A 24,997-nucleotide genomic window follows, 5' to 3' on the forward strand; every position below is an offset into this window, starting at 1 on the left:
TTTTTTTTTTTTTAAGATTTTATTTATTTATTCGACAGGATAGAGACAGCCAGCGAGAGAGGGAACACAAGCAGGGGGAGTGGGAGAGGAAGAAGCAGGCTCCTAGCTGAGGAGCCTGATGTGGGGCTCGATCCCATAACACCGGGATCACGCCCTGAGCTGAAGGCAGACGCTTAACCGCTGTGCCACCCAGGCGCCCCAGGAAATACTTTTTAATATTCACATAACACTGATTCCTGGAGGGACACGTAATATGATAGCTTTAGGCAAGAAAACAATCTTTGTTTATTCCCAGACTTTTATATGAATAGTGATTTTGTAGAGCCCTGGTAAAAATTGTCTTTGCTTAATTATTATTTCCCCTGCTGATAAGCATCTCTAGGTAATATATGTAACAAGTACTTTGGTATTACTTGTTTGAGAAAGATAATAGGAAAAAAATAACTTTTAGGATGCTCTTTTCAAGTTGTACCTGTGTGTCCATTTATGAATTGGGCTGAAGCAAAATGGTAGTTCAACTGGCTTCTTTTTTTTAGACTCAGTATTTCTTCATTTCTTTACTCTTTCTTATTATCTTACTTGCCTTTTGCTTCTTATTATCTGTCCTTCCACTTAACTCAAATGCAAAACGTGCAGTTGTGAGTATATCCTGGAATTTGGTTGGGGTGGTAGAGGAGAAACCATTCCCTTTACTTGTATTCTTTCCCGTTCTATAATGATGTCATGTGCTTTCTCTGTAGTTCATAATTTTCATTTTTTCCAAGGGGTACTGCTTAAAGTTGCCTGATGGTTATGTCTGTGTACAGTGGCCACATCCTATCACATTAAGCATGTCCTTTTGCATTGCAGGAGCTATGCCTGTCCCAGACCAGCCTTCGTCAACCTCAGAGAAGACCAGCTCCCTGAGCCCTGGCCTGACCACCTCCAATGGGGATGGCTCTGAAACGGAAACCACCTCCGCCATCCTGGCCTCGGTCAAAGAACAGGTAGAAACATTCCACTTTTGTGACCTACTTATGGGAACATATTAGAAATTGTTCTTTCAGATGAACGACGATGACTCAGTGACATTGAAAGAAAATCATGATTTTCTAGCAGAATGTTGGTATTTATTATAAAAATATTAAAATGGGATTATAGTTGCTTTTGACTTTATGTTTTTATTCATGATTTAGCCAGTTTTCCTTGAAAAAATATTCCACTGGGGGGGGAAAAACTTTAAAATTCCCAGCTGGGTGAAGTTTTGGTAGATTTGGTGATGGACCTGACATTTAATACTGTTATATGCATGAGGCCAAATAATTGGTCTTTAGGAAATATAAAGTCTAAAAAAAGAAAAGAAAATATAAAGTCTAATCAACAATCAAAATATATTCCCAAGTATAAAAAATTAGTATGGTGACAGCAGATGAATACTGTGTTAGGTCGAAGCAAATTGGTCTTTCTACTGTTTCTGAAATGGACCTGGAAGAAGGCATTTTAGAATTTTCCCTATAAAATGAATTACAATCTGAATGATTCTTTCTCCAACATTCCTTTTCCTTTAAATGGCTAAGTAAATAAAATCTGAAGTCGTAGATTTAAAAAATTATTTCTCAAAAGTCATGTGTTTTGTAAAGAAAAGGTGGTAAGTAATCAAAGAAAGCTGGAAAATCAAGATTTTTTTTCACTTCTTTTAGCATGTGCCAAAATATAAATCATAATTTTAAAAAAGTTGAGAAAGCGTCCTGTGTTTGGGTTACATGATTCGAGGGAGGCTGAATACGCAAAAGAAGTCAGTGGTCCAGCTCTCAATAGAGTAGCTGAGGGAAGATCCATTGACAGAAGGGATCAATGATGCTATCAGTCAGACCTGTGTCACCGGGGCAGGAAGTGTGCTGCTAAGTAGGTACACAGAGGAAAGTTGAATAGATTAATGGATAATCTGGTTTGTGAAAATGGTCAGTAAGTAGGGAATTGGGTTGAGGCACAGGCTGTATTGCTGGATTAGTTTGCTTCTGAAAGCCCACCCCTGAGAGTTTGCTGATTATTTTTGAGGGGGAATAGAAGAAAGGAACAAAGATTCATGTCAGTTCCCATAATCAAGTTATCGTTTTGTGAAAGCTTGTTTATGTCATGGTTTCTTATTCGTATATCTAGAAGTCTTGCTGAGCCACTAACTTTAGAGTATGGACAAAATATAAAACAGAAGGAGTAAATTTAACAAGAAAATGACAGGACTTGTCTGATGAAAACTGTAACATTTTATCAAAAGACGTAAAGTAATTAAGAATAAAGAACAAGGCGTTCTATGATCCTATGTAGAAAAAAACCTTGGTTATCGTAATAATATTACTCTCTCCCAAATTAAGATATAAACTTGAGGCTGTTGTAATAAGACCTTGTGGCTGATTGTTTCCTTGGCAAACTGGATCAAACAAAGTAGATCATATTGGAAACGTAAATATATGGGAGTTACAAGGAAATTTTAATAGAGAGGTTTGATCTTACCAAACATTCTCATCACTGTAGTGTCCAGTTGGTCTAAAATGGAAAGAATGTTCTCTCTGTAGGACATGACTGAGGGTTCAGAATCACAAGGACATATTCAACGTAAAATAGTAGAAAAAATAGGCCAAGAGAAAATATGTGCCAAAATATGACAAAGTGTTGATATAGTTAATATATTAATGCTTCCTAATGTTGATGAGAAAAAAAGAAAGAAACAAAATAGCAGAATAGAAAACTAAGCAAAAAATGTGAACAGGAGTTCACAGAAGAAAAATGCAAAAAAACCCAATGACTATATGGAAATGTTTTCCACTCTACTGTAGTAATCAGGGTTATAAAATTCAAGATGAATATATGATTTTCTTTAATCTATCACATAGACAAACATTAAAACATAGTATATGTTATAATCTAGCTAAGGTTAAGGTTTAAGGAAATTCATAATCTTTATCACTCCATACGGGAATATGCAATGCTGTAATCTTTGTTTAAAATGATATGTTGCTGTGAATTGGCATGTACAGTGTTCAGTAACCTTTGGTTAGTCATGCTTAGCATATGTAGTATAGAAATGGGTGATCTAGACCATAAGATTTTATGTATATGGATGTTTATTGCAGAATTATCTGGGATAGTAAAAAAGTCGAACAATATTCATTGATGAAGAATTGAAAAAAAGATATATCTTTCATATAAAACTATATCCTTCTTATGTAGTTATTAATAAAAATGAGTTAGAGCTATATATTACACCTTTGAAAAATCCATGAGGATTTTAGAAAGGAAATGTCATAGCATTATATTATCCTGTTTTTAAAAGACAATAATAAATATTTTGTGTTGTTTACAATGTTTATGAACATCTAGAAAAGTGCAGGAGGAAATAAATCAAGCTGTTAACATTGGGTACTGTACATGTGTACAATTAGATGGAGGTAGGCAGAGAATTTAGAGGCTAGGGAAGACAATCCAAAATGGGAGAAAGAACTGGGAGACTGGAATAGATACTGTTGGATTTGGATAATAGGAAATACCACTTGAGCTGAGATAGTGATGTCTGGATAAGCTACGTACAGCAAAAATACATTACTGTAAATAAAATGGCCTCTCCAAATCCTTGATGAGGATTTAATAAAAATCTACCGTGAAGAGTTTTTTCTAATAATCAAAATAGGTCAATTGTCCATTTTTGGATGGCAAAGGTGAGATTCCTTGTGGCTGGTAATGTGAGCAGGCATGAAAGTCTGTCCGGGAAGGTGAGTAGAGCAGCTTGAAGCACCTTCATTAGAGGCTCAGGCATCAGGTCCTGTGCACAGCATCTGCCCATGTGGCAAAATCAACAAGCAGCAAGGTCGCTGGGCTTCCTTGGGGTAGCCTGCTGCAGACAAGCAATTTTTTCCTTCACTGGGGATTTTTGTCATAAACTATTCTTAAGGTTTCCATCATCTCTTTTCCTGAGGTCTAGACTATTATCTGTGGGGCTAAAGCTAAGATAAATGTATTTGAAAAAAAAATTAGCCGAGATGAAAGAAAAGCGACTTTGAAAGTTAGTATCTTTTATGATTTTTAATAATTATGTACATAATATATTTATAAATTTTTTCATTTGAATATTGCTTGCCTGGTCCTCTTTAGGTACTAATGAGAAGTAGCTTTTTTTGACTAAAAATTCTGTTTAAGTTAGAGAATTTCAAGGAAGAAATTTTATGGCATTACTCTTATGTGTTACCCTAGTCCTGTCTCCTTGGACACCAGTTCTGTGGGAGAGAAGTCATTCTTTATCAGAGGAGGCATATAATCTGAGCTAACTGCCAAGTAATAGGTTGCATAATTTATTTACTCATTCATTAAATGTATTGAACACTTTATATATGCAAAGTACAATAAAGGGTAATAAAGAAAGTACACGTATAAAGAAAACTCATTTTGACAGTTTATTGAAATAAAATGTTACTGAGACTAAAAACATAAGTTTTTAGGAAGGCAGTTAACATTGCATAGAAATAAATTCTGGTTTATAACCATAGAATGAGTTTAAGTCATGACAAGCCCTAAGTCATGAAACACGTCCACATGACATGTATGGCATGACTGAGATATTTGTAAACTGAGTCCTAGAGTCCTTGAACCCAGCAGCCATGGATTGCTCAATGAAAAGATGTTCATTGATTTTTTTTTCTTTGTTCTAATTTGCCATCTTGATTGCTTTTTAACTGGTGACATTTACACTTCTATATCAGCAGAAATAGAACCTTGATTTATGTTATACTCTGTGGGTAATTTTCTGTATTTCAGACATATCTGTCTCATTAGTTTCAGATGTAGAAGTTACCAAGTTTTTCTATGGGGCATTAAGAGAGAAGAACCTAATTCCTTTTTCCTCTCCTGTGAGTGTCCTTCACCAGAAGAGGAGGGGAGGATGGAGGTCCGGCATATGATGACTCTGGTCATGTGATTTGGATAAATAACTAAGAGGAATGATTGACAACCATTCGTTACACACAGCAGCCCATAAGGTGGGGTGGCTTAAAGGGGTAAGAATGGTGAAGGGATTCTATTTTAAGGATGGGAGATATCCCTATGATGATGCCAGTGGCCCATAGAAAGATAAATTAATGATGCTCGAGAAGGAGGGAATAATTTCAGGGAGAAAAGTCACTGGGTAGATGAGAGTGAGTGAGATCCAGTGTATCAGTGGAGAGAGTGGCTTTTGGAACAAAGACAGTTCATCTATGAGAATGGGAGAGAGGCAAAGTACATGGTCTCAGGTCCACCAATGGCTTGGCGTTAGAAACTGTGGTATCTCTTCCCCTCTTATCAGATGGACATGGTCAACCTGTTTGAGTTGGACCTATTAGGAGTCTGTGGTGAGCTGGGCTGAGCAGAGGTGGAGGGGGGAGGCATCGGAGGTGAGGGTTGGAAGACAGTGGTTATATGATGGATCTTGGAATTGAAATGGAGTGGAAGTAGGTAAAAGAAAAATTGGTAACGACAGTGCATTCGCAGTGAGTGTGTATCAATAGTGATAGCTTGGGAGCTTTGTGCTTAAAATCCAGAATTTAAAAGTAATATTGTTATTGTTGAGACCTAGGTGTTATGACTCTGGGAGATGATATCAAAATGAGAAAACAGAGAGAAACCTTGTTGACTCTGTGAAAGCTGATGGCGAGTGATGATGATGCCACAACGTTGGTGATGAGCAGTGACAGCTCTTCAGTTGTCCTTGGTGGAGAGGGGGGCTCGCTGTTGCCACATGCCTGTGAGAGGACACTGATGTTGGCTTGTGGGTGGTTTGGGACTAGTCATCCTGATCTTCACCTCTGTGTCTTCATTGTTTTTAACTGTTACGATGTTGGTCTATACTTTTAGACAGGGATTTACATTCTCTCACATTATGTAATCTTTGTCTTTGTATTTTGTCTTAAATCAACATGGTGCTACTTTGCTCTTAAGAAAACCATGACTTTCCTAAAAATATATTTATTTCACAACAGTATTTCTTTCCCTTCAGTTGACCATTGTTTGGTTTGATCATCACATATTTCCAAAGTTGGCATCTAAACAATCTTCTCGTGTAAGCTAGAAAAATTACGGGGCATTTTAAAAGACCTTTAGAACTCATATAGTTTACTGATGTTTATAAATTATTATGGCCCAGATAAATATGCTTTTTTGTAATAATTCTACCAGCAAAGCAAATTTGTTTATTTATTTTTATTTAAATTCAATTAGCCCACATGTAGAACATCATTAATTTCAGATGTAGTGTTCAATAATTCATCAGTTACGTATAACACCTACTGCTCATCACATCATGTGCCCTCCTAGTGCCCATCACCCTATTACTCCATCCCCCCACCCACCTCCCCTCCAGCAACCCTCAGTTTGTTTCTTATGATTAAGAGTCTCTCATAGTTTGTTTCCCTCTGATTTCTTCCCATTCAGTTTTCCCTCCCTTCCCCTATGGTCCTCTGCACTGTTTCTTATGTTCCACATATGAGTGAGACCATGTATTTGTCTTTCTCTGATTGACTTATTTCACTCAGCGTAATACCCTCCAGTTCCATCCACATCATTGAAAATGGTAAGTATTCATCCTTTCTGATGGCTGAGTAATATTCCATTGTGTGTGTGTGTGTGTGTGTGTATACATACATATCACATCTTTATCCATTCATCTGTTGATGGACATCTCAGCTCTTTCCATAGTTTGGCTATCGTGGACATATCGTGCTATAAACGTTGAGGTGCATGTGCCTATTCGGATCATTACATTTGTATCTTTGGGGTAAATTCTTAGTAGTGCAATTGCTGAGTTGTAGGGAGCTCTATTTTTAACTTCTTGAGAAACCTCATACTGTGTCCCAGAGTGGCTGTACCAGCTTGCCTTCCTACTAACAGTGTAAGAGGGCTCCCCTTTCTCTGCATCCTTTCCAAACTGTGCTGTTTCCTGACTTGTTAATTTTAGCCATTCTTACTGGTGTGAGGTAATATCTTATTGTGGTTTTGATTTGTATTTCCCTGATGCCGTTTGGATGTCTTCTTTGAAGAAATGTCTGTTCATGTCTTCTGCCCATTTCTTTCTTTCTTTTTTTTTTTTTTTTAAGATTTTATTTATTTATTTGAGAGAGAGACAGCCAGCGAGAGAGGGAACACAAGCAGGGGGAGTGGGAGAGGAAGAAGCAGGCTCCCAGTGGAGCAGGGAGCCCGATGTGGGGCTTGATCATGCCCTGAGCTGAAGTTCTGCCCATTTCTTGACTGGATTATTTGTTTTTTGGGTGTTGAGCTTGATAAGTTCTTTATAGATCTTGGATACTAGCTCTTATCTGATAGGTCATTCTTAAATATCTTCTCCCATTCCATAGGCTGCCTTTTAGTATTGTTGGCAGTTTCCTTTGCTGTGCAGAAGCTTTTTCTTGATGAAGTCCCCATAGTTCATTTTTGCTTTTGTTTCCTTTGCCTTTGGAGACATGTGTAGCAAGAAGTTGCCATGGCTGAGTTCGAAGAGGTTGCTGTCTGTGTTGTCCTCTAGGATTTTGATGGATTCCTGTCTCACATTTAGGTATTTCAACAATTATGAGTTTATCTTTGTGTATGGTGTAAGAAAACGGTCCAGTTTCATTCTTCTGCATATGGCTGTCCAGTTTTCCCAGCACCATTTGTTGAAGAGGCTGTACTTTTTCCATTGGATATTCTTTCCTGCTTTGTCAAAGATTAGTTGACCAGAGAGTTGAGGGTCCATTTCTGGGTTTCTCTATTCTGTTCCATTGATCTATGTGTCTGTTTTTGTGCCAGTACCATACTGTCTTGATGATTACAGCTTTGTAATATAGCTTGCAGTCCAGCATTGTGATGCCACCAGCTTTGGTTTTCTTTTTCAACATTCCTCTGGCTATTGGAGGTCTTTTCTGGTTCCATACAAATTTTAGGTTTATTTGTTCTAGCTCTGTGAAAAATGTCAGTGGTATTTTGATAGGGACTGCATTGAATGTGTAGATTGCTCTGTGTAGCATAGACATTTTAACAGTATTTATTCTTCTAATCCATGAGCATGGACAGTTTTTCCATTTCTTTGTGTCTTCCTTAATTTTTTCTCTAAGTGTTCTGTAGTTTTTAGAGTACAGATCCTTTACCTCTTTGGTTAGGTTTATTCCTAGGTATCTTATTACTTTTGGTGCTATTGTAAATGGATTCAATTCCTTAATTTCTCTTTCCTCTGTCTTAGTGTATAGAAATGCAACTAATCTCTGTGCATTGATTTTATATCCTGCCACATTGCTGAATTGCTGTATGAGTTCTAGCAATTTTGGGGTGGTTTGTTCAGGTTTTCTGTTTTCTGTTTCTTCCTGTTTCAGTTTTGGTAGTTTATAAGTTTCTAGGAATGCATCCATTTCTTCAGATTGCCTAATTTGTTGGTATATAGTTGCTCATAATATGTTCTTAAAATTGTTTGCATTTCCTTGGTGATGATTGTGATCTCCCCTATTTCATTCATGATTTTATTAATTTGGGTCCACAAAGTACATTTAATAATGAATGCATTAAATATAAATTTCTAGGTATATAACAGTATATGCAAATGTATCATTTCATTGTATTTATCAGGTAGTGTTTATCAAATGCCAACTACATGCATAGAACTGTGTTTCCCTGGGCGACAGATACACAGATTTGAAGTTTACCTTCAACTATTTAGCAATGAAGTTATAAATAGAAAACAAACTTAAATAAAAAGGTATAAAATATTTTTAAAAATTGTAGATGAAATTAAAAGAAAACTCTCCAGTTACTTTACTTAAAAACTCAAAGTGCTATATATTGATAGAAACATTCCTTAAGTTGTCAGTATTTATAACCCTAGACACTCTGTTGCTACCATAACTTCTCTTGTTCTCTACATTCCACAAGGATTGCAGTCAGGTTCTTGATTTTAGAGGAATTTTTTAGTACCATTATTTAAACTATCAATGATTTCTAGGTAGTAAAATAGAAGTTTTCTTGCTTTTAATCACTTCTGTTATTATACTTAATAGAGGAAAATAGGAGTAAAGGCATTTCTGAGCTCCCACTATGGGCAAAACTACTGCACAGAGTACTTTACATATGTTATATCATATGAAAACGTTAAGAAAGCATTTTAAAAAATTCGTCTTATATAAAATCTAAAGAAATCTTGATGTTTTACATCAACTCATGGTGAAGATAGTGTACATTTATTTTTATGTAGCTTCTACAAAATTTATAATGTTTAAATTCCATTAGCTCTGTATAAAAATAATATGATTGGAAAGGAGCACATTATAAAATGCTCCTTTAATTAGTCTTCTTCCAGGGTAACATATCATTGCCATATCTTTCAGCATTATTAGTGTTACTGTAATGTGCAACAATAGTTTCTGATAACACAATGTGGAAAATGACCTATAACTATTAATCACTTTCCAAACTATGTCTTGGAAAAGCATTTCATGAAAGTAATGACAAAATTATCAGCCATGAAAAAGAGGAAATTAAAACACCTTTAGGAAAGGTCAAGAAGATAGGGAAGGATTATCTTCAAAGACTAGTGAACTTTATATTCATTTAGTCAGAGAAAAAAGAATTATATTTATCATAGTGCCACAAGTTGAACTCTTTCCATATATTAAAATTAAAATGAGAATTGCTTGTTTGATGATTTTTAATATATTTCTTGACATAAATCCTTGAATTTATTTTTTTTTTCATGAAAAAAAGCACATATTTTTCCCTTGCTTTCATTGTGAGAACATGTGGGAACTGTGGTGGCCTTTTTCAAGAGGTGGCCTGAGGTATAAAGGTGCAAGCTAGGAGTCTGTGGAACTGGGTCCTGGTAGAAGGTGTGATTTAGAACAAGAAAGGGCAGATCTTGGAGTCCACAAGAATCAGAAAGCCTTGTAGATATCCCATACACTGACAGGGTGCTGATAGACTGACCAAACTGGGTGTTTAGACTTGCAACAAGGCAAAGAAAGAAATCAAGTGGTGTCTGTAGAACCATGGCGCTCCAAGTAGGAAAGATAGGGAATGGTCAGGAGGCAGCAGACTGACTGAACCCGCTGGGTTTGAAGCTGGTCTGTTTCTTTGTGTGTTCTGAATCTTTCGTACCACAAAAGTGATGGCTGAAGCTAGAAATAGAGGAGAAACAAGGGTTCTAAACCACTCGTGCAAGATCTTGGAATTAGTGCTAGGAGTTGTAGTGATGAGCGAAGAATACTGGAAGTGTGGATGGATCATCTCCCCCCCTTCCACCCCCCCCCCCGTGCTTCTTCATGTGTGTTCTGTTCTTGCCTGTAAGTTATTTTGAATTTTTTCCTAAAACTTAATTTTCCCTTAAAATTTGACTTTGTAACTCTTCTCAAGATACATGTATACGTATCCACCTTTTTAATCACCCCATACTCTGTTCCAAGAATTAATTCACTTGGATGCTGTCTGTTCTCTTCCCTTTGAAGCTGTTAGGAGTTGGGTTTTTTAGGGACTGGAGGCTATGATGAGAAAAATGGACTTAGCTTTTATATGCTGAATTAGGAGATAAGCTTTTAATATGTGGGGTTTTGTAACATGACATTAGAGTCCATTTCTAATGCATCTTTTATATTCAGCATTAGAATTCATTGCTAAATATTCATATATGAAATCAATTTCTTTTAAATATTATATTAAACATTAATATTATATGTTATTAAATATTATACATGATATTAAATGTTGTTATTCTTTTGAATATATTTTAAAAATTTCTGTGAATTTTCCAGTACAAAGTAATTCATACACATTGTGAAAAGGTTTAAAAACTCAGTAAGGAGTGAAGATAAAAATTTTATTTGAGGGGCGCCTGGGTGGCTCAGTCGTTAAGCCCCTGCCTTCGGCCCAGGGCGTGATCCCAGGGTACTGGGATCGAGCCCCACATACGGCTCCCTGCTCCGCTGGGAGCCTGCTTCTTCCTCTCCCACTCCCCCTGCTGGTGTTCCCTCTCTCGCTGGCTGTCTCTCTCTCTCTCAAATGAATAAATAAAATCTTTAAAAAATTATGAAAAAAATTTTAATTGAGAATAGTATGGCAGCTAGAGGTTGTTGCAAATATTTGGGAAGAGTTCCTTCTAAGATTTTTGTATGAATACATAATTATTTGTACAAAATTTTTATTTTCCTTTATAAATATTTTGTAGTTCTTTTATACTTAATACTCTATCAAGAGTATTTTTTCATATCACTGTTATATAAAAACCTTTCTCTAATGGCTATATAAGTAGATACACTGGGAGTTATTTAGTATTATAATTTTATTGAACTTTTGCATCTTTGTCGATCTCTTAGGTTGATTGAATTTTCTCAGAATGAAACATAAATGACATGTCATACTTCCCTGTACATAAATCATTGGGTCTACTTTGACAGATGTTGCCTGGAGCGAAGTTTTGAGAAGGAATTTAAAGACCCTTACAAACTCACTGGGAAAATATGTCATAATTAGTTACTGTTAAGAGCCACAGGCAGGACATATGAAGTAGGAGCTCCAGGGGTATAATAGTCCACACCCTTGCACAGGGTTTGCACAGAGTAGGAAATTGACAAGTAGAATATCCTAGAGGGTATAAATGGGGGAAACATGTTCAGTATTCAAAACAATTAAACCGAATATGGTAGAGATAGTGAAGATAACATATGAAATATGATAGGACAGAGGTAACATTATTAAATAGTATCTCAAAAGAACAGAAATGGTTTTAAAAGTGTTAGATATTAAATTTCTTTAAAATGTACATATTTTTATAAAATATACATGACCTATTTCTATAAACTATGTAAAACTTATTTCATCAGATATACAATTAAAAAATGACTATGTATCTAGTAATTATTTTCTTCAATATCTTTGGTTTATGACCAAAGAAACTCAACCTTTAAAAAAATATTTAGTTTACTTACCTAAAGCCATATAAGAAATTGCCGTGGAAGTGAAATGAGAAAATGAGCTTGTTTTATTCTGAATCCAGTGCTCTTTTCACTAAACTACACTCTCTCATAATTTAGGTATAATAATAGGCTTCAGTATATTGTCTAATATATTTCCCAAGAGAAACATTTCTCTATGAACAAGGTTTGCTGAGACCAAGTTAAATGATGCCCCTGCCTGTGTAGCTCTTTATTTAACTAGGAAAAGAGAGGCAGATAAGTTCATACCAAATTGATCTTCAATTTAATTTTGAAATCTGAAGGAATCATTAATGAGACTTTGAACAAAAAGAATTCTAGGAACTTACACAGCTCATTGATAGTTGATGTCTGTAGAATAAATGTGGGAGGAAAGCGGCACTGTGAGCCGACTGCCACAACATTGTTTTCATTGGATGTTCTGTTTCCGAGAGTCGTTGGTGTGGCTGGAAGTTCTCTCCAGCATGCATCAGCGACACAGGTAAACAAGCCCGCAACAGCCCATGGATCATGTTCAAGCTGCGGTCACTCACAGCAGTCATTAAAGTTATGTTCCAGTTCATGTCCCGGCCTCTCAATGAGCTGGTGCTATGGCCTGCTGCCGTAAAAAAAAAAAAAATGTCAAGACCAGCATCTTCCTCTTTGACTAATGTCAAGTTCTGACTTTCCATTCTGCTCAGGGGCTCCAGAAGTAGCTGGACCACTTATAGTTACTAGGAGACAGAAGGACTCAATATTAACAAGACCGAAACAAAAGTCCCTTTGACAGGTCATCCTGAGCATTTAGTAGCCAATACTAAGTGGCTGCATTCACCCCCTCAATAGATTTAGTTATCTAATGGGGTGCATTTTGCAGCTCTGCATCCCGGAAGTTCTGCTAGATGAAGAAGTTATGTTCAAAACTGAAACTTAGAATTATGTAAAATTCAATCCAAGATTCTTTCATAATTGTAGGCCAGTCTGTTCTATTTTGGGAAGTAGAACTCTGAGGTGTCAACCAAGGGTGTCTAACTTTTTTGAGTTGATTCAGAGCTTTTAGAGTTCCCTTGGAGCCCTATAGGTTAACACTCATACCCACCACCTCTACCTGGATGAAATATCAGCTTCGTACTGAGCCCACCCATTAGCTAATAGAGACACTTTTAAAAAATGATTCCACATACTCCAAATACTTGTCAGAGACCTGCAGTTACCTGCTATAGACTTCCTGTCAAAAGCTAGAGGCAATTTATTCTTAAAATTAATAATCTAGAGTGTAAATTCTTTCTACTTTGGGAACTCTGCCCGTATCAGGAACAGCATCTCAGCCCTCCCTGGGAATGCCTTCCAAAAACATTTGGCTTTAATAACACTGCAGTAATGTGATGACTCTGCCTTTATGGAGACCCAAGATAAGAAATTAGCGTCCTGGGAGCTTTTCTGGACTGTGTGGAAAGCTGATACTGGAAACCCTTCCCACGCTGTTGTCACTTGATTTAATGTAAATGAAATACTTTAGTACTACATGCATGCTCCTACTATCATAATAATGATGATAATAATGACAGTAATAATTACTAAAAATTATAGTTCTTTTTCTGAAAAACATCTAATTAATTAATTTATCGAATAGGCTTGTGGCTGGGTCCCCCGTCCTTACTGTTGCATTGCTGGCCCCCAGAACAGTGCCAGACATAGAGGAGGAGTTCAAAGCATTTGTGTTGAGGGGACGAGTTCACTAATGAACTTAATTGTGTTTTTCTGTTCTGTTTCAGCTGAAAAGCGAATGCTTTGCTTAATCGTCATAAAAGGCTTTAGTTGTGTGGTACAAAGGTCTCATCTCCAATGCTGCATTGATCATAGTCCTTTTACCGTTATTTTCATGGTCATGTGGGATCTGTGTCTTCCCCTTGAGCTACCTGCATATCATTTCAGAATTAGCCATTTACTTTGTTGAATCCCAGGTTCCCAAACTGCAATTTCCTCTAAAAACAACCCAAATTGAGACTCATTAGATCAAGCGGAATGTCATATATTCAGTTGAAGATGAGGGATATTAACTTAAACATATCCTTCATTAATAAAATGTACAGATGTCGTTTTTTCTTGAGCTAGAGTGTGTACCTTACTTTAGCCAAGGACAAAACAAAACACTCCCTATTAGTACATGAATCTGCATGTCCACCTACAAAAACACAAATATCCAATTTCTTTTGCTTATGTGCAGCTAGCCCAAATTTAATCATTTAAAAAAAAATTTCATTTCCTCTAATGATTTTTTTTCAATGATTTTTAATTGTTCTTTGAAAACATACTTTTCCCAAGTTTCAAGCAGTTCGACTGTGCTTATTATTATTTGCTTATCTTGTTTTCCTTTGTGTTTGGGAGGTTTTCCACATGTTTGTAGTTGGTGAAACTTTTAATATTGTAATATTAAAAATCTAATTATGATGGATTTTGAAGTTTTCCTGTAGTTGCTTTTCATTTGTATGTTTGTTTAATGGTGGTGTGCCATATGTGTTTTATATTTGTGTGGTGGTTTTTGCTGTTGTTGGCTTTTTTTTACATTTTAGCGTAAGATAGATCTTGAGCATATTTATGTGGAAGTTTCTGGAGACATGGAGAGCTTACTTCTCCATGACTGTATAAAACAATAATTCCAGCCTTATCTACAGGTTATAGGAAATAGAGTGTTCCTATAAAAATGTAAGGATTTCTGTTGAATAATTATAAGTGCTATTGTAGCAAATCCTGTAATATGTCCCCCAGCTCATTTGAGGGAGTCCACCTGAGCTGGGGTGGGGTGAGAACAAAGGGAGAGGGAGGGGGAGGAATCTCAGGCAGACTGTGCTCTGAGTGTAGAGCCCCATGCAGGGCTTGATCCCAGGACACCAAGATCCAGGCCTGAGCTGAAATTAAGCATCTGTCTCAGCCGACTGAGCCACCAGGCACCCCTAAGCAAGTTATTTTTGTTAGAAATGTGGACCCAGTATAAACATTGCTGCTTGGTGGATTGGAACAGGTGAATTTTGGCAATATGTTTACCCTAATAGTCACTGTGGCAGGTTATTTATTTTTTTAAGATTTATTTATTTGAGAGAGAGAAAGAGAGAGAATGGGACAGAGGGGCAGACGGAGAGGGAGAGAATCCTCAAGCGGACTCCCCTCTGAGCATGGAGCCAGACATGGGGCTCAATCCCAGGACCCTGAGATCATGACCTGAGCTGAAATCAAGAGTCGGATGCTTATCCAACTGAGCCGCCCAGGCGCCCCTGTGGAGATTGCTTTGTTGAAAAGTGGCTACAGCGTTATTTCCTATCTCCTGACCTTCTTTGTTCTGATGTGAGTGGGACACTTCCCTGTTAATAGGTGGGTTCTGTAACTCCCTCTCCCTCACTTTAGGGAGTGACTGTGGGCGAGTGACACCATATGACTTTTGAGACTTAGGCATGACAGGCAGTGTATCTTCTCTTTGGTTCTCTTGCCGTACTCATTCTTAGAAACCAGCCACACGAAGTAAAAGTGGAGAGACGCTCAGTCCATGGGCACCATCTGAACTCCCAGCTGACGCCAGTATCAACTTGCCAGTTGAGCCATTGGTGGTCCCCAGTCAAGTGGCCCCAAATGATGCCATATAGGACAAAGACAGTTGGTTCCCACTGATGATTGGAGATTGATGACCAAGATAAATATTGTTGTAGTTCTAAGCTGGTAAGTTTCCAAGTGGTTTGCTACACAGCAGTGGGTAACTGACTCATGCTTATAAAAACTCAGTTGTCTTAGACCATTTCTGTACCTTAATCTACTTCTAAGTCTTGTGATTCTATACATCCTGAAGTTACTCTTACAAAATCAGCTTATTGAAATATAATTCATGTGCCATACACTTCACTCATTTCAGTGGTTTTCAGTATATTTATTCAGAGTTGTGCAACCATGTGCACAACCTAATTTTGATACACTTTTTTCCCCTCAGAAAGAAATCCTGCACCCTTTCACAGTCGTTCCCCATATCCCCCAAACCTCACAGCCCTGGGAGACAACTAATCTACTTTCTATCTCTATAGATTTTTCTATTCTGGCCATTTCATATAAACAAAATCGTAAGTGTGTATGGTGTTTTGTGAATGACTTTTTTCACTTATCATGTTTCAAGTTTCATCCATGTTGCAGTATACATCATTTCATTCCTTTTTATTTCCAAATGATATACCATTGTATGGATGTATCTCATTTCATTTATCTATTCCTCTGTTGGTGGCCTTTGAGGTTGTTTCTGCTTTTTGGTTATTGAGAATAATGTTGTTATGACTAGTTGTATTTATTTTTGCATGTTTGTATTTCTCTTGGGTAAACACCTAGGAATGGAAATGCTAGGTCATATGATGACTCCAGGCTCAGCATTCTAAGGAACTGCCAAACTATTTTGCAAAGAGTCTGCACCTCTTAGGGTTACAGTGTCTTCACATTCTTGTTCTTGTATGTCTTTTTTACTCTAGTCATCCTCATGGGCTCAGGTAACTTTTTGAAATGAACTGCTAGGACTAATGACACATGCCAAAACATTCTGTAGCAGATAGAGAATAAATTTCAAAATATTTGAATATTATATTTAAAAATACTTAGCAGTGTGTTTATGCAATAGACAAAATAATCTCCTAAACACAAGTTGTCATAAGCCCCACCATTCCTGGGATAGCATACCAAGACCTGTGAAGAGTCTAGAAGCCAAGTTGTGTGAGTGTCAGGTAGAAGAGCCATTGATGTTTGGTTTGTGGACTGTGGTGGTAGGGTAGGATGGGAAGGAGGGTGGGAAGACTTGCCTTGAAATATTTGTTATGGAGAAGGAGAAAACTTCTATTAGGTATTATTCAACTGAGAAGAGAATAGGATAAAGGATCAAAATTTGGGGGTGGCAGCTTTCAGTTTTGTGTCAGAAATGATTCTTAGTTGCAAACTTAGGCAACTTTAAGCTGAAAAGGGATAACTCAGTGATTTAAGTAACTTAAAATATTTGGAAGGTCCAAAGCGTCAGGCTTGGGGTTCCTATTGCTAAGGTTAATGACCAGTTTTGTTGTAAGACTACCTTGGGGATGGGTTCAAAAGGTGGACGTTTTCAAACATGGAAGAAATGTTCTCAGTGATGCTGGCACATGACAAATTTTGGAAAGTACCAAAAAGTATAAATAATTACTTCTTTCTGTCTCCAGGAAATTCAGTAACAATGATCAGTGGTAGACCTTTTGACCAGTGGGTGGCAGCACAGAAATGTACCATGGCTGTGTATAAATGGACTGGTATCTCATGCCTGCAGCCTTGGCTGGGACTGGGGGGACTTTTTCTGCCAGCTTCCTTCATTGCCTTTACATAGGATGCCCTAAATATATTATTCTTTTTCTGACTAGGATATGAAACTGAGATATGGCAATCCTAGGATACTAGCATATGAAAAAGTTGGAAAGGCTATGTACTGTTAACATTACCTAACAACAATAAAAAAATAAATAAAAATCAGAGCTGCCCCAAAATGCAAAGAAAGAAATAGTGAATTTTTAGTCATTAGAATTAAGGAGAATCTGAATGAATATCTGTCAGGGTCTCACATTGGATAAAAAGTTTAACTAGATGAACTCAGGTCTCCTCCAGATATTAAATATCTTTGAAGTTTGGTGTTCAACTTGTTAGTAAATAAAATCTATTATTAATATTCCATCACTAAAGATAAATATTGCAAATTATTTTTTTAAATATTGGCATAGTTTAAATACATGCAGATTTTTTATTCCTACCGAGAGTCCTTTCTCAGTTGTCTGAGATGTTAATAGTTTCTAAGTATTTGGTGTCTGTCAACGGACTATTATTATGAGCATTAGAAACTATTGCCTTCATAATGAGTCCAGTTAAAGACTGGAGCGAAGATATTTGATGAACCTTTGATAATTTGGGGAAAAGGCAGTAGGCATTACCAGACTGAAAATGTTTCTTCCAGTTTCAAGGACAAGTTAAATTTTCAGAGCTTCTGCCATGGCCCAAGGTAAACTAGTAGTGGCTCCTGAAGGTAAAGTGGGTCATCTTGTTTTAAGCATTTATTCATAAGTGGATATGGAATTTGGGCCAATATTTGGTATGATGGGAAAAGTGATGTTTGGCATCAGTAGATTTGATTCAAATTCCTCTAGCATTTTCTTATTGAATACCCTCAGTTAAGGTATATAATATCTCTCCAAAACTAAGGTTGATTATCTACTAAAATGAAGAGAGTTATATCCCAAAGTTATGATGAAATGTATGCAAATTATAACACAAATGATACAAATATGTTAGTTAATAAATTTATCATCCCATGGATATCTATGCTCCTTACTTAGTTTATATTAGCCTGGTGACTTGTTCTTCACCAGTCTTTCTTTGACAATTAAATATATATGCAATCTCAAACTTTGAATGAATTCATGAAACCCATAAGTAAATTTGGGATTTTCTGTGGTTATTTATGAACTTGTCAGAGAAGACGATACTTGGCTGAGGAAAAACAATAACAAATAAGCCTTTAGAGTTTTACTTATTATCAGATTATTACATGTGATGTTGTATAAATGTAATGCTGAAGAGAGTGTGAGAGGTTTTTTGCAGCTCCTGATTACACTTAATTATGTTAAATCTTAACTTTTAGGAGACTATATATAGATCATTTTTCTCTGTCACTTTTCGTCATAATTAAACTCTTTATAAAGCAATAAAAAACAAATTGGTCTAGAACTCTTGAAAATCAGGTCATTTGTATTTCCGTGTTTTAAAATCTTCTGAAACCACAGGCATGCAGGCATGGCCCGGCACAGGTCAATGTCTGATATCAAGGAGTCTGGGTTAAATCAAAGAAAGCAAGCTGTGTTTCTCATCTTGGTCTGCTCCTGAGTCAATTGTTGTAATTGAGAGAAGAGAGAGGTCTTTCGTGTAGAAGTAGAAGCTTAGGGCCAAAGATTACTTAGAAGAACATTAGGCCCCAGGGTTCGCATAAATCTTGGGACAGTTGGGATTCTCACAAAATGAAATAGGAGACTCCCGGTAGTCCTAATTAAAATTCAAGGACATTAGCCACTGTTTGAATTATGTTATGAAGAGTGCTTCTGTGTCCCTTTGATGTATCCTCCTTTTGTATACTATAGGAAGGGCCTTCCATAATGCCTGGAATATGGAAGCTACTTTTTGTGCAGTGGTTATTTTAAAAATGAAATTATTTTGTCAATTAATCATATGACTAACAGTAGTAATAAATTTCATTCTTAACCATGAAAGTTGATTTGCTTGTATAAAATCCGTTCCAGGAGTTCTGATGTTTTATTGCTATCAGACTATTTTATGTAAGTGAAAGGAACCCACCCATTTTATTCAAATATTTGGAATATTTAAAAAAGTGTTAATAGTTAATGAAATTTACTTTATGCGTTTTCAAAAAATCTCTATTTGTTAACAAAACTCATACTATTAAGACTCTAGTACTTTCCAATTTCATAACTGGTGGTGATTTAACTTTAAGTTGAATGAATGAATGAATGGTTAAATAAATAACAATGGTTAGGGTTGTATGTAGAGAGAAAATAATAAGATGAAGTTTAATATATTTAGATAGAGTAAAAATTGCAAGCTCATGATGTGAATATTTCAGTAGCAATAATCCCTCACATTTAATTATAAAATACTTTAACCCAAGTAAATTATCTTCTTTATTCATACTAATGTGATATGTCTGGGTATTTGCTTGAATTTTACCTTTTTATACTGTGTACATAAAGGAATGAGTGAGAAATTGCATTTTCACCTTGTTAACTTTCCTCATTTATGATTCCATTATTTAAACTAATTAGCTATGTGCATGACTAAATTGCTATTCTTTTTGTTGCTTAGAATTTACATTTTTTTAAGCATTATGACTTTATAATGGTGCAGTGTCACTTCAGGCCTGGGATAAAGGAATCTAGAAGTATACTACAGGAGATGAGACACCTTGGGGGTCCTGCTAGGCTCACTCTAAGCCCCCACTGTGTGTACAGTCCCAGATACCTAATGTTTGTGCTGTCCACGGAGGATTGATGGCTTTGGAGTGGTGACTTGAATGGATGTGTACACATCAGCACATTTCCCCGGGTCTTTTTGTCCTAGCAATACATATTGAGTAGAGTCTGATGGTCTAACAGGAAATTTGCATAATTGGTGGCCTTGTTTTCTGACCCGTGAAGAAAGAAAGCCAGAATGCTTGGTTCAATTTCTTGAAAAATTCAGTGAGATATTTCAGGGTCATTCCAATAAATCACTTTTTTTTTTTTTTTTTTTTTTTTTTTTTTTTTGTCATTGTTGCTTGCATAAACTCATTCTCTTTGAGTTTCTGTCACTTACAACCCAATGAATCCTGGCTAAATCATGTATTTGGGAATTGATGGGTAAACTTTTTAAAGGCAGGCTCATAGTTTTTTGTTTTTTGTTTTCACTATCATGCCATATATAACATGGTTTTAAAAGACTATTTATGAGTTGAAGCATTCCAGAATGTTGACTTCTGGCAAGACCTCTAAGAACTGAATTCCTAGTAAAAAGCAGAGTAGAGAAATCTACTCTCCACATGCAGCTGTGATTTGGACAACCCTCTTTAGTTGGTCAAAGGACATTTTCCTTAGGTGAAAAGACAGGATCGATCAACAGGAGAGTTCTTGAATTAGCTATTTAAGTCAGCTACTTGTGAATACTTGGGAAAAAAAAAAAAAGTCATCACAAGGAGCCAGTCAAGGTTCACTTGCAGTAAAGCTTCCAGTATGCCTTGTTTTTAATTTTTCTTTTTTTGAAAAAGTAGATTGCCATAGAGAGAAGAGCAGTGACAGTCTGAAGATGTATTGCTTCATGATGTCAATAAAGCCTTCGGCAGTCTCTTGTGCTATTCTTATGTAAAATGAGGAAAGGAGGAGTCTGTGCATAATAATAAACTGTTAGAGAGTTTTGGATGTTAAATTGGGCCCTTTCTTTTTGTTTAAAAAGAAAAAAATCAGTCTGCCTGGACTTAACAGCAGTGGAGGGAAATTCAGTTAAGACAGAAATTCTGTCTCCCCAAAGCTTAAGATACCTTATTTTTACATGGCTACTGTTCTTGCTCCTACTTGTGATAATGGTAATAGTAATAGCTAAGACTTACATGCCATGATTAATACTAGTGAGTTTTTATTCTTTATCTTCTCGAATCCTTGCAATTTACATGTGAGGAAGATTATATTTTCCACATGTTAAGAGGAAGATGAGACCATGAGTGATTTTGAAACTTGCTCAGGGTCTGTTATATTTCAAAGAGGGATTCGAACTGAATTGCCTTGCCTTTGAAGCAGGTTCATTTGCATACTGCCCTATAAATGTACATAAATGAAGTAGGTGATCAAGGCAACAATGTTATGCTTTGTCATTTGCCTGAGTAAGGTATTAGAGAATCCGAAAGAGAGAAATTCAGGCAAGGATCTTTAGAAAAATTCAGGGGTTTTCATTAAAAACTGTCATTATTCTAGGAAGATAAAAACATTTAGAGACTTGTTGACGCATTTGTTTCTTTGTCTGGAAGATTGATTCCAGTCAGTTTTTGCTGGGGTTTCAAACCTTTTTCATATTGTGTCAATTTTAGCTCCACAAAGGACACTCCTCCAGTCAAATCCATTCACTTTGTTTTCGGATACAGTCACAAGAAAAATCTTTCAAGTTCTCCTTAAAAATAAATTAAGCCATCACTCACAGCAAACATGACCTCCCCACATAAGGAAGTTAAATACAGAGGGTAATTTACAATTAAGCTAATATTTAACTTGCTGTCAGAGCTATAGCCTTTTTACAGATTGAAGTATTTGAGTGGGTGTAGCTCAGAATCCCCACGGTGCCCCTGGGTCTCCTCTGCCCTGCCTCCAGGAGAGCAGGTGGAGATGGCAAGGTTCAGTGTTAATGATTGAGTTCATTAAACCATTTATTTCAGTCATAAAACCCATCCAAATTTGCTTGTAATTCGTACCCTAAGAAAGATGTGGAACCGTACCTCTATGTTAAATTGTATTTCTCCCCATGGAAATGGAGCTGATTTTTAAATACTCCAATGATACTGAGGTGGTTGGTATAGAAGCCTCATCTTCCCAATGGAAGTAGTAAGAGATGAACTGCTTCATGTATGTGCACGTTTGTATTTCTTACGCATTGAGACATGAAATATCTCCCCAAAGAATAAATAATTTGAAAGCCAACTTTTCCAGTAAACAGTAGTAATAATAATAACAACAAATGGCGTTGGTGAAATTGTTCATTCTAATTCATTTCTCTCATCCTAAAATAAGAAAATAAAGTACTAACTATGTTTACTCTTTCTGTCTGGTCACAGCCAATATTATTTTTCAGAGAAAGACAAAAATATCTGAAGTTCTCATTTGTCTCTTCTGTCCAATTAGCAACACTATGTACACACTATTTTTGTAACAAATGGGATAATCACTTTATTTATCTTCAGTATGATTCCTAGGCTCATATAGAAGAATTTATTATCCAGAAATAACCCTACTTTCATATGCTCCTGTTCACTACCATTTCCCCAGTTTCCCCATATAATTAATAAAAAAAATGATCTTATACAAACTTTCCTTCTCAAACTAGTATTTTTTTAAGCCTGTTTTATTTTTTTTTAATTTTTTTATAATGATATTTTTTTATTATGTTAGTCACCATACAGTACATCCCCAGTTTTTGATGTTAAGTTCCATGATTCATTAGTTGCGTATAACACTCAGTGCACCATGCAATACATGCCCTCCTTACTACCCATCACCAGCCTATCCCATCCCCCCCCGAAGCCCTCAGTTTGTTTCCGAGAGTCCATAGTCTCTCGTGGTTCATTCCCCCTTCTGTTTACCCCCCTTTCTTCTTCCCTTTCTTCTCCTACCTATCTTCCTACCTCTTATGTTCAATAAATGAGTGAAACCATATGATAATTGTCTTTCTCTGCTTGACTTATTTCGTTAAGCCTGTTTTAAACCATTAAATATGATAATTGTGGGAAGTTCCTATATTCCAATTTCCAGAGTGAATGTTTAGTGTTACTTTATTCTGTTTGCTATATGCAGAAGCAATCCTTATATCCCAAATTTATAAAAATATTATTCAAATTATATCCGTTTACTCAGCATCATTGGAAAATGAGTTTGAAATAAATGAGAATACATTTATTTAGAGTTTGACCTTTATTCACACTGTATATTTTTATTTAAATTATCTTTACAAAGTTTTGTTTTTTTTTTAAGAGAGGGGTAGGAGGGGCAGAGGGAGAAGGAGAGAGAGAATCCCAAGCAGTTTCCATGCTCAGTGCAGAGCCCAGCGTGGGGCTTGATCTCATGACCCTCAGATCATGACCTGAGCCAAAATCAAGAGTCAGATGCTTTAACTGACTAGGCCACACAGGCATCCCTATAAAGTTATTTTTATCCTAATATTGCTCTGTCTTTTAGCAAATTAAGAATGAACACTAAAAACCTTTCAATGTTTTCTTGATATCTTGGTGTTGTTACTGGGAGTGCTCAATTTTTTGAGTTTCATCGGTAAGTATAGAAGAGGGCTATGAAACTTTGGAGAGATGGGCCTGTATCTCAGGAAGATCTCTCGGAGTTGCTTTGTTGAAAAATTCCTGAACGCTTTTTTTTTTTTTTTAATTATCTACCATTTTGCCGTGTGTGTGTGTGTGTGTGTGTATAGTGAAAAAAGATATATATATATATATATATAGTGAAAACATTTAGCCATGTGAGCTTCAGGTCCCTGAAACTTTCCGAAGTGGTAATTGCAGAATAAAAGGTCAAAGCAATTTCCTCCCAGGTGATTTAATAAAAGTGATAGTTTGTATGTGTATAGTTCTTTACAGTTTACAGACAACCTCTGCAAACATTGGTAGGCTCTTGCACTACATGATATGGTTGGCAGGGGACATTTAGCTCATCTTCCTCTACAGGTGAAGAAACTGGAGAAGCACAGGGCTTACGCATCTTCTCCAACAGTGCAGAAAATACAAGCTCCAGATCCAAGATGAGAAGTTAGTGTTTGAATTCCTAGTAATAATAATATTCACTAAGAATCATGGAGGGCTCGTCCTGAGCCAGGTACCTGTGTGACATACATTATTGTAGTCCTCTCCACAAGGAAGCATCCAGAGTCATAATGCCCATCTGACACAGGAATAAGCTGAGGTTTAATGAGGTAAGTTAACTGGCCTAATGCCAAGTGGCTAGTATGTGGCAAAGCAGGAATGCTTAAGATGTAAAGGCTCTCCATAACTGAAAGCGTTGTAAAATATATTTTGTTACATTATTTAACCTCTCTATGCTTCAGTTTCCTTATCTGTTAGAGTTAATAATACAGCCCACCTCATAGGGTTGTGAGAATTTTGAAGTTAATATATGAAAAGAACTTAAAACAGTGCATGATATATAATAAACACAAAGTAACTACTAGCTTTTTAAAAAAATATTTCATTTATTTATTTATTTGAGAGAGAGAGAGAGATAGCATGAGGAGAGGAGAAAGGCAGAGGGAGAGGGAGAAGCAGGCTCACCTGCTGAGCAGGGAGCCCGATGCAGGGCTTGATCGCAGGACCCTTGGATCATGACCTGGACCGAAGGCAGACACTTAACCAACTGAGCCACCCAGGCACCCCAATATTAGCTATTATTTTTATGTGATATTAGCGTAAGAATATCTGCTTATTTTTTTTTTTTATTTAAAAGGCAATAGTGAAGCCTGAACATTTATGTAATATTCCTTGGTATTGAACCAACTGAAATTGACAGATATGTTTCCATATGTAAGTTTCATGTAATAAAAGTATCCTACAGGTTAAAATTAGGACTTTGCCGGTGAAACTAAAGCCAGTGTCATCAAAATAGGACTAGGCGTTGGTAAGAAGAATGTGAATCTCAGTGATACCCCTTTAAGAACTAAGTCAGTAAGAAAGACATTGGAAAAAAAGAGTACTCTCTGTACAAATAATGTGGAATAAGAGGGGATTAAAGCTTGTTTTC

The 24,997-nt window shown here is 36.4% G+C and overlaps 1 protein-coding gene across 1 annotated transcript in view; it reads left to right on the forward strand.

Moving 5' to 3' along the window:
- Window positions 1–854: 854 nt before the first annotated feature.
- CTNND2 (catenin delta 2) overlaps window positions 855–24,997 on the forward strand; it is a 736,406-nt gene continuing 712,263 nt past the window's right edge. Inside the window, exon 1 of the mRNA XM_040630544.1 lies at window positions 855–986. Within this exon, the coding sequence (XP_040486478.1) occupies window positions 855–986 (132 nt within the window). The remainder of the gene's footprint in view (window positions 987–24,997) is intronic.

This window comes from Ursus maritimus, unplaced genomic scaffold, assembly GCF_017311325.1.
Source record: "Ursus maritimus isolate PB19 unplaced genomic scaffold, ASM1731132v1 scaffold_15, whole genome shotgun sequence".
Taxonomy (NCBI): domain Eukaryota; kingdom Metazoa; phylum Chordata; class Mammalia; order Carnivora; family Ursidae; genus Ursus; species Ursus maritimus.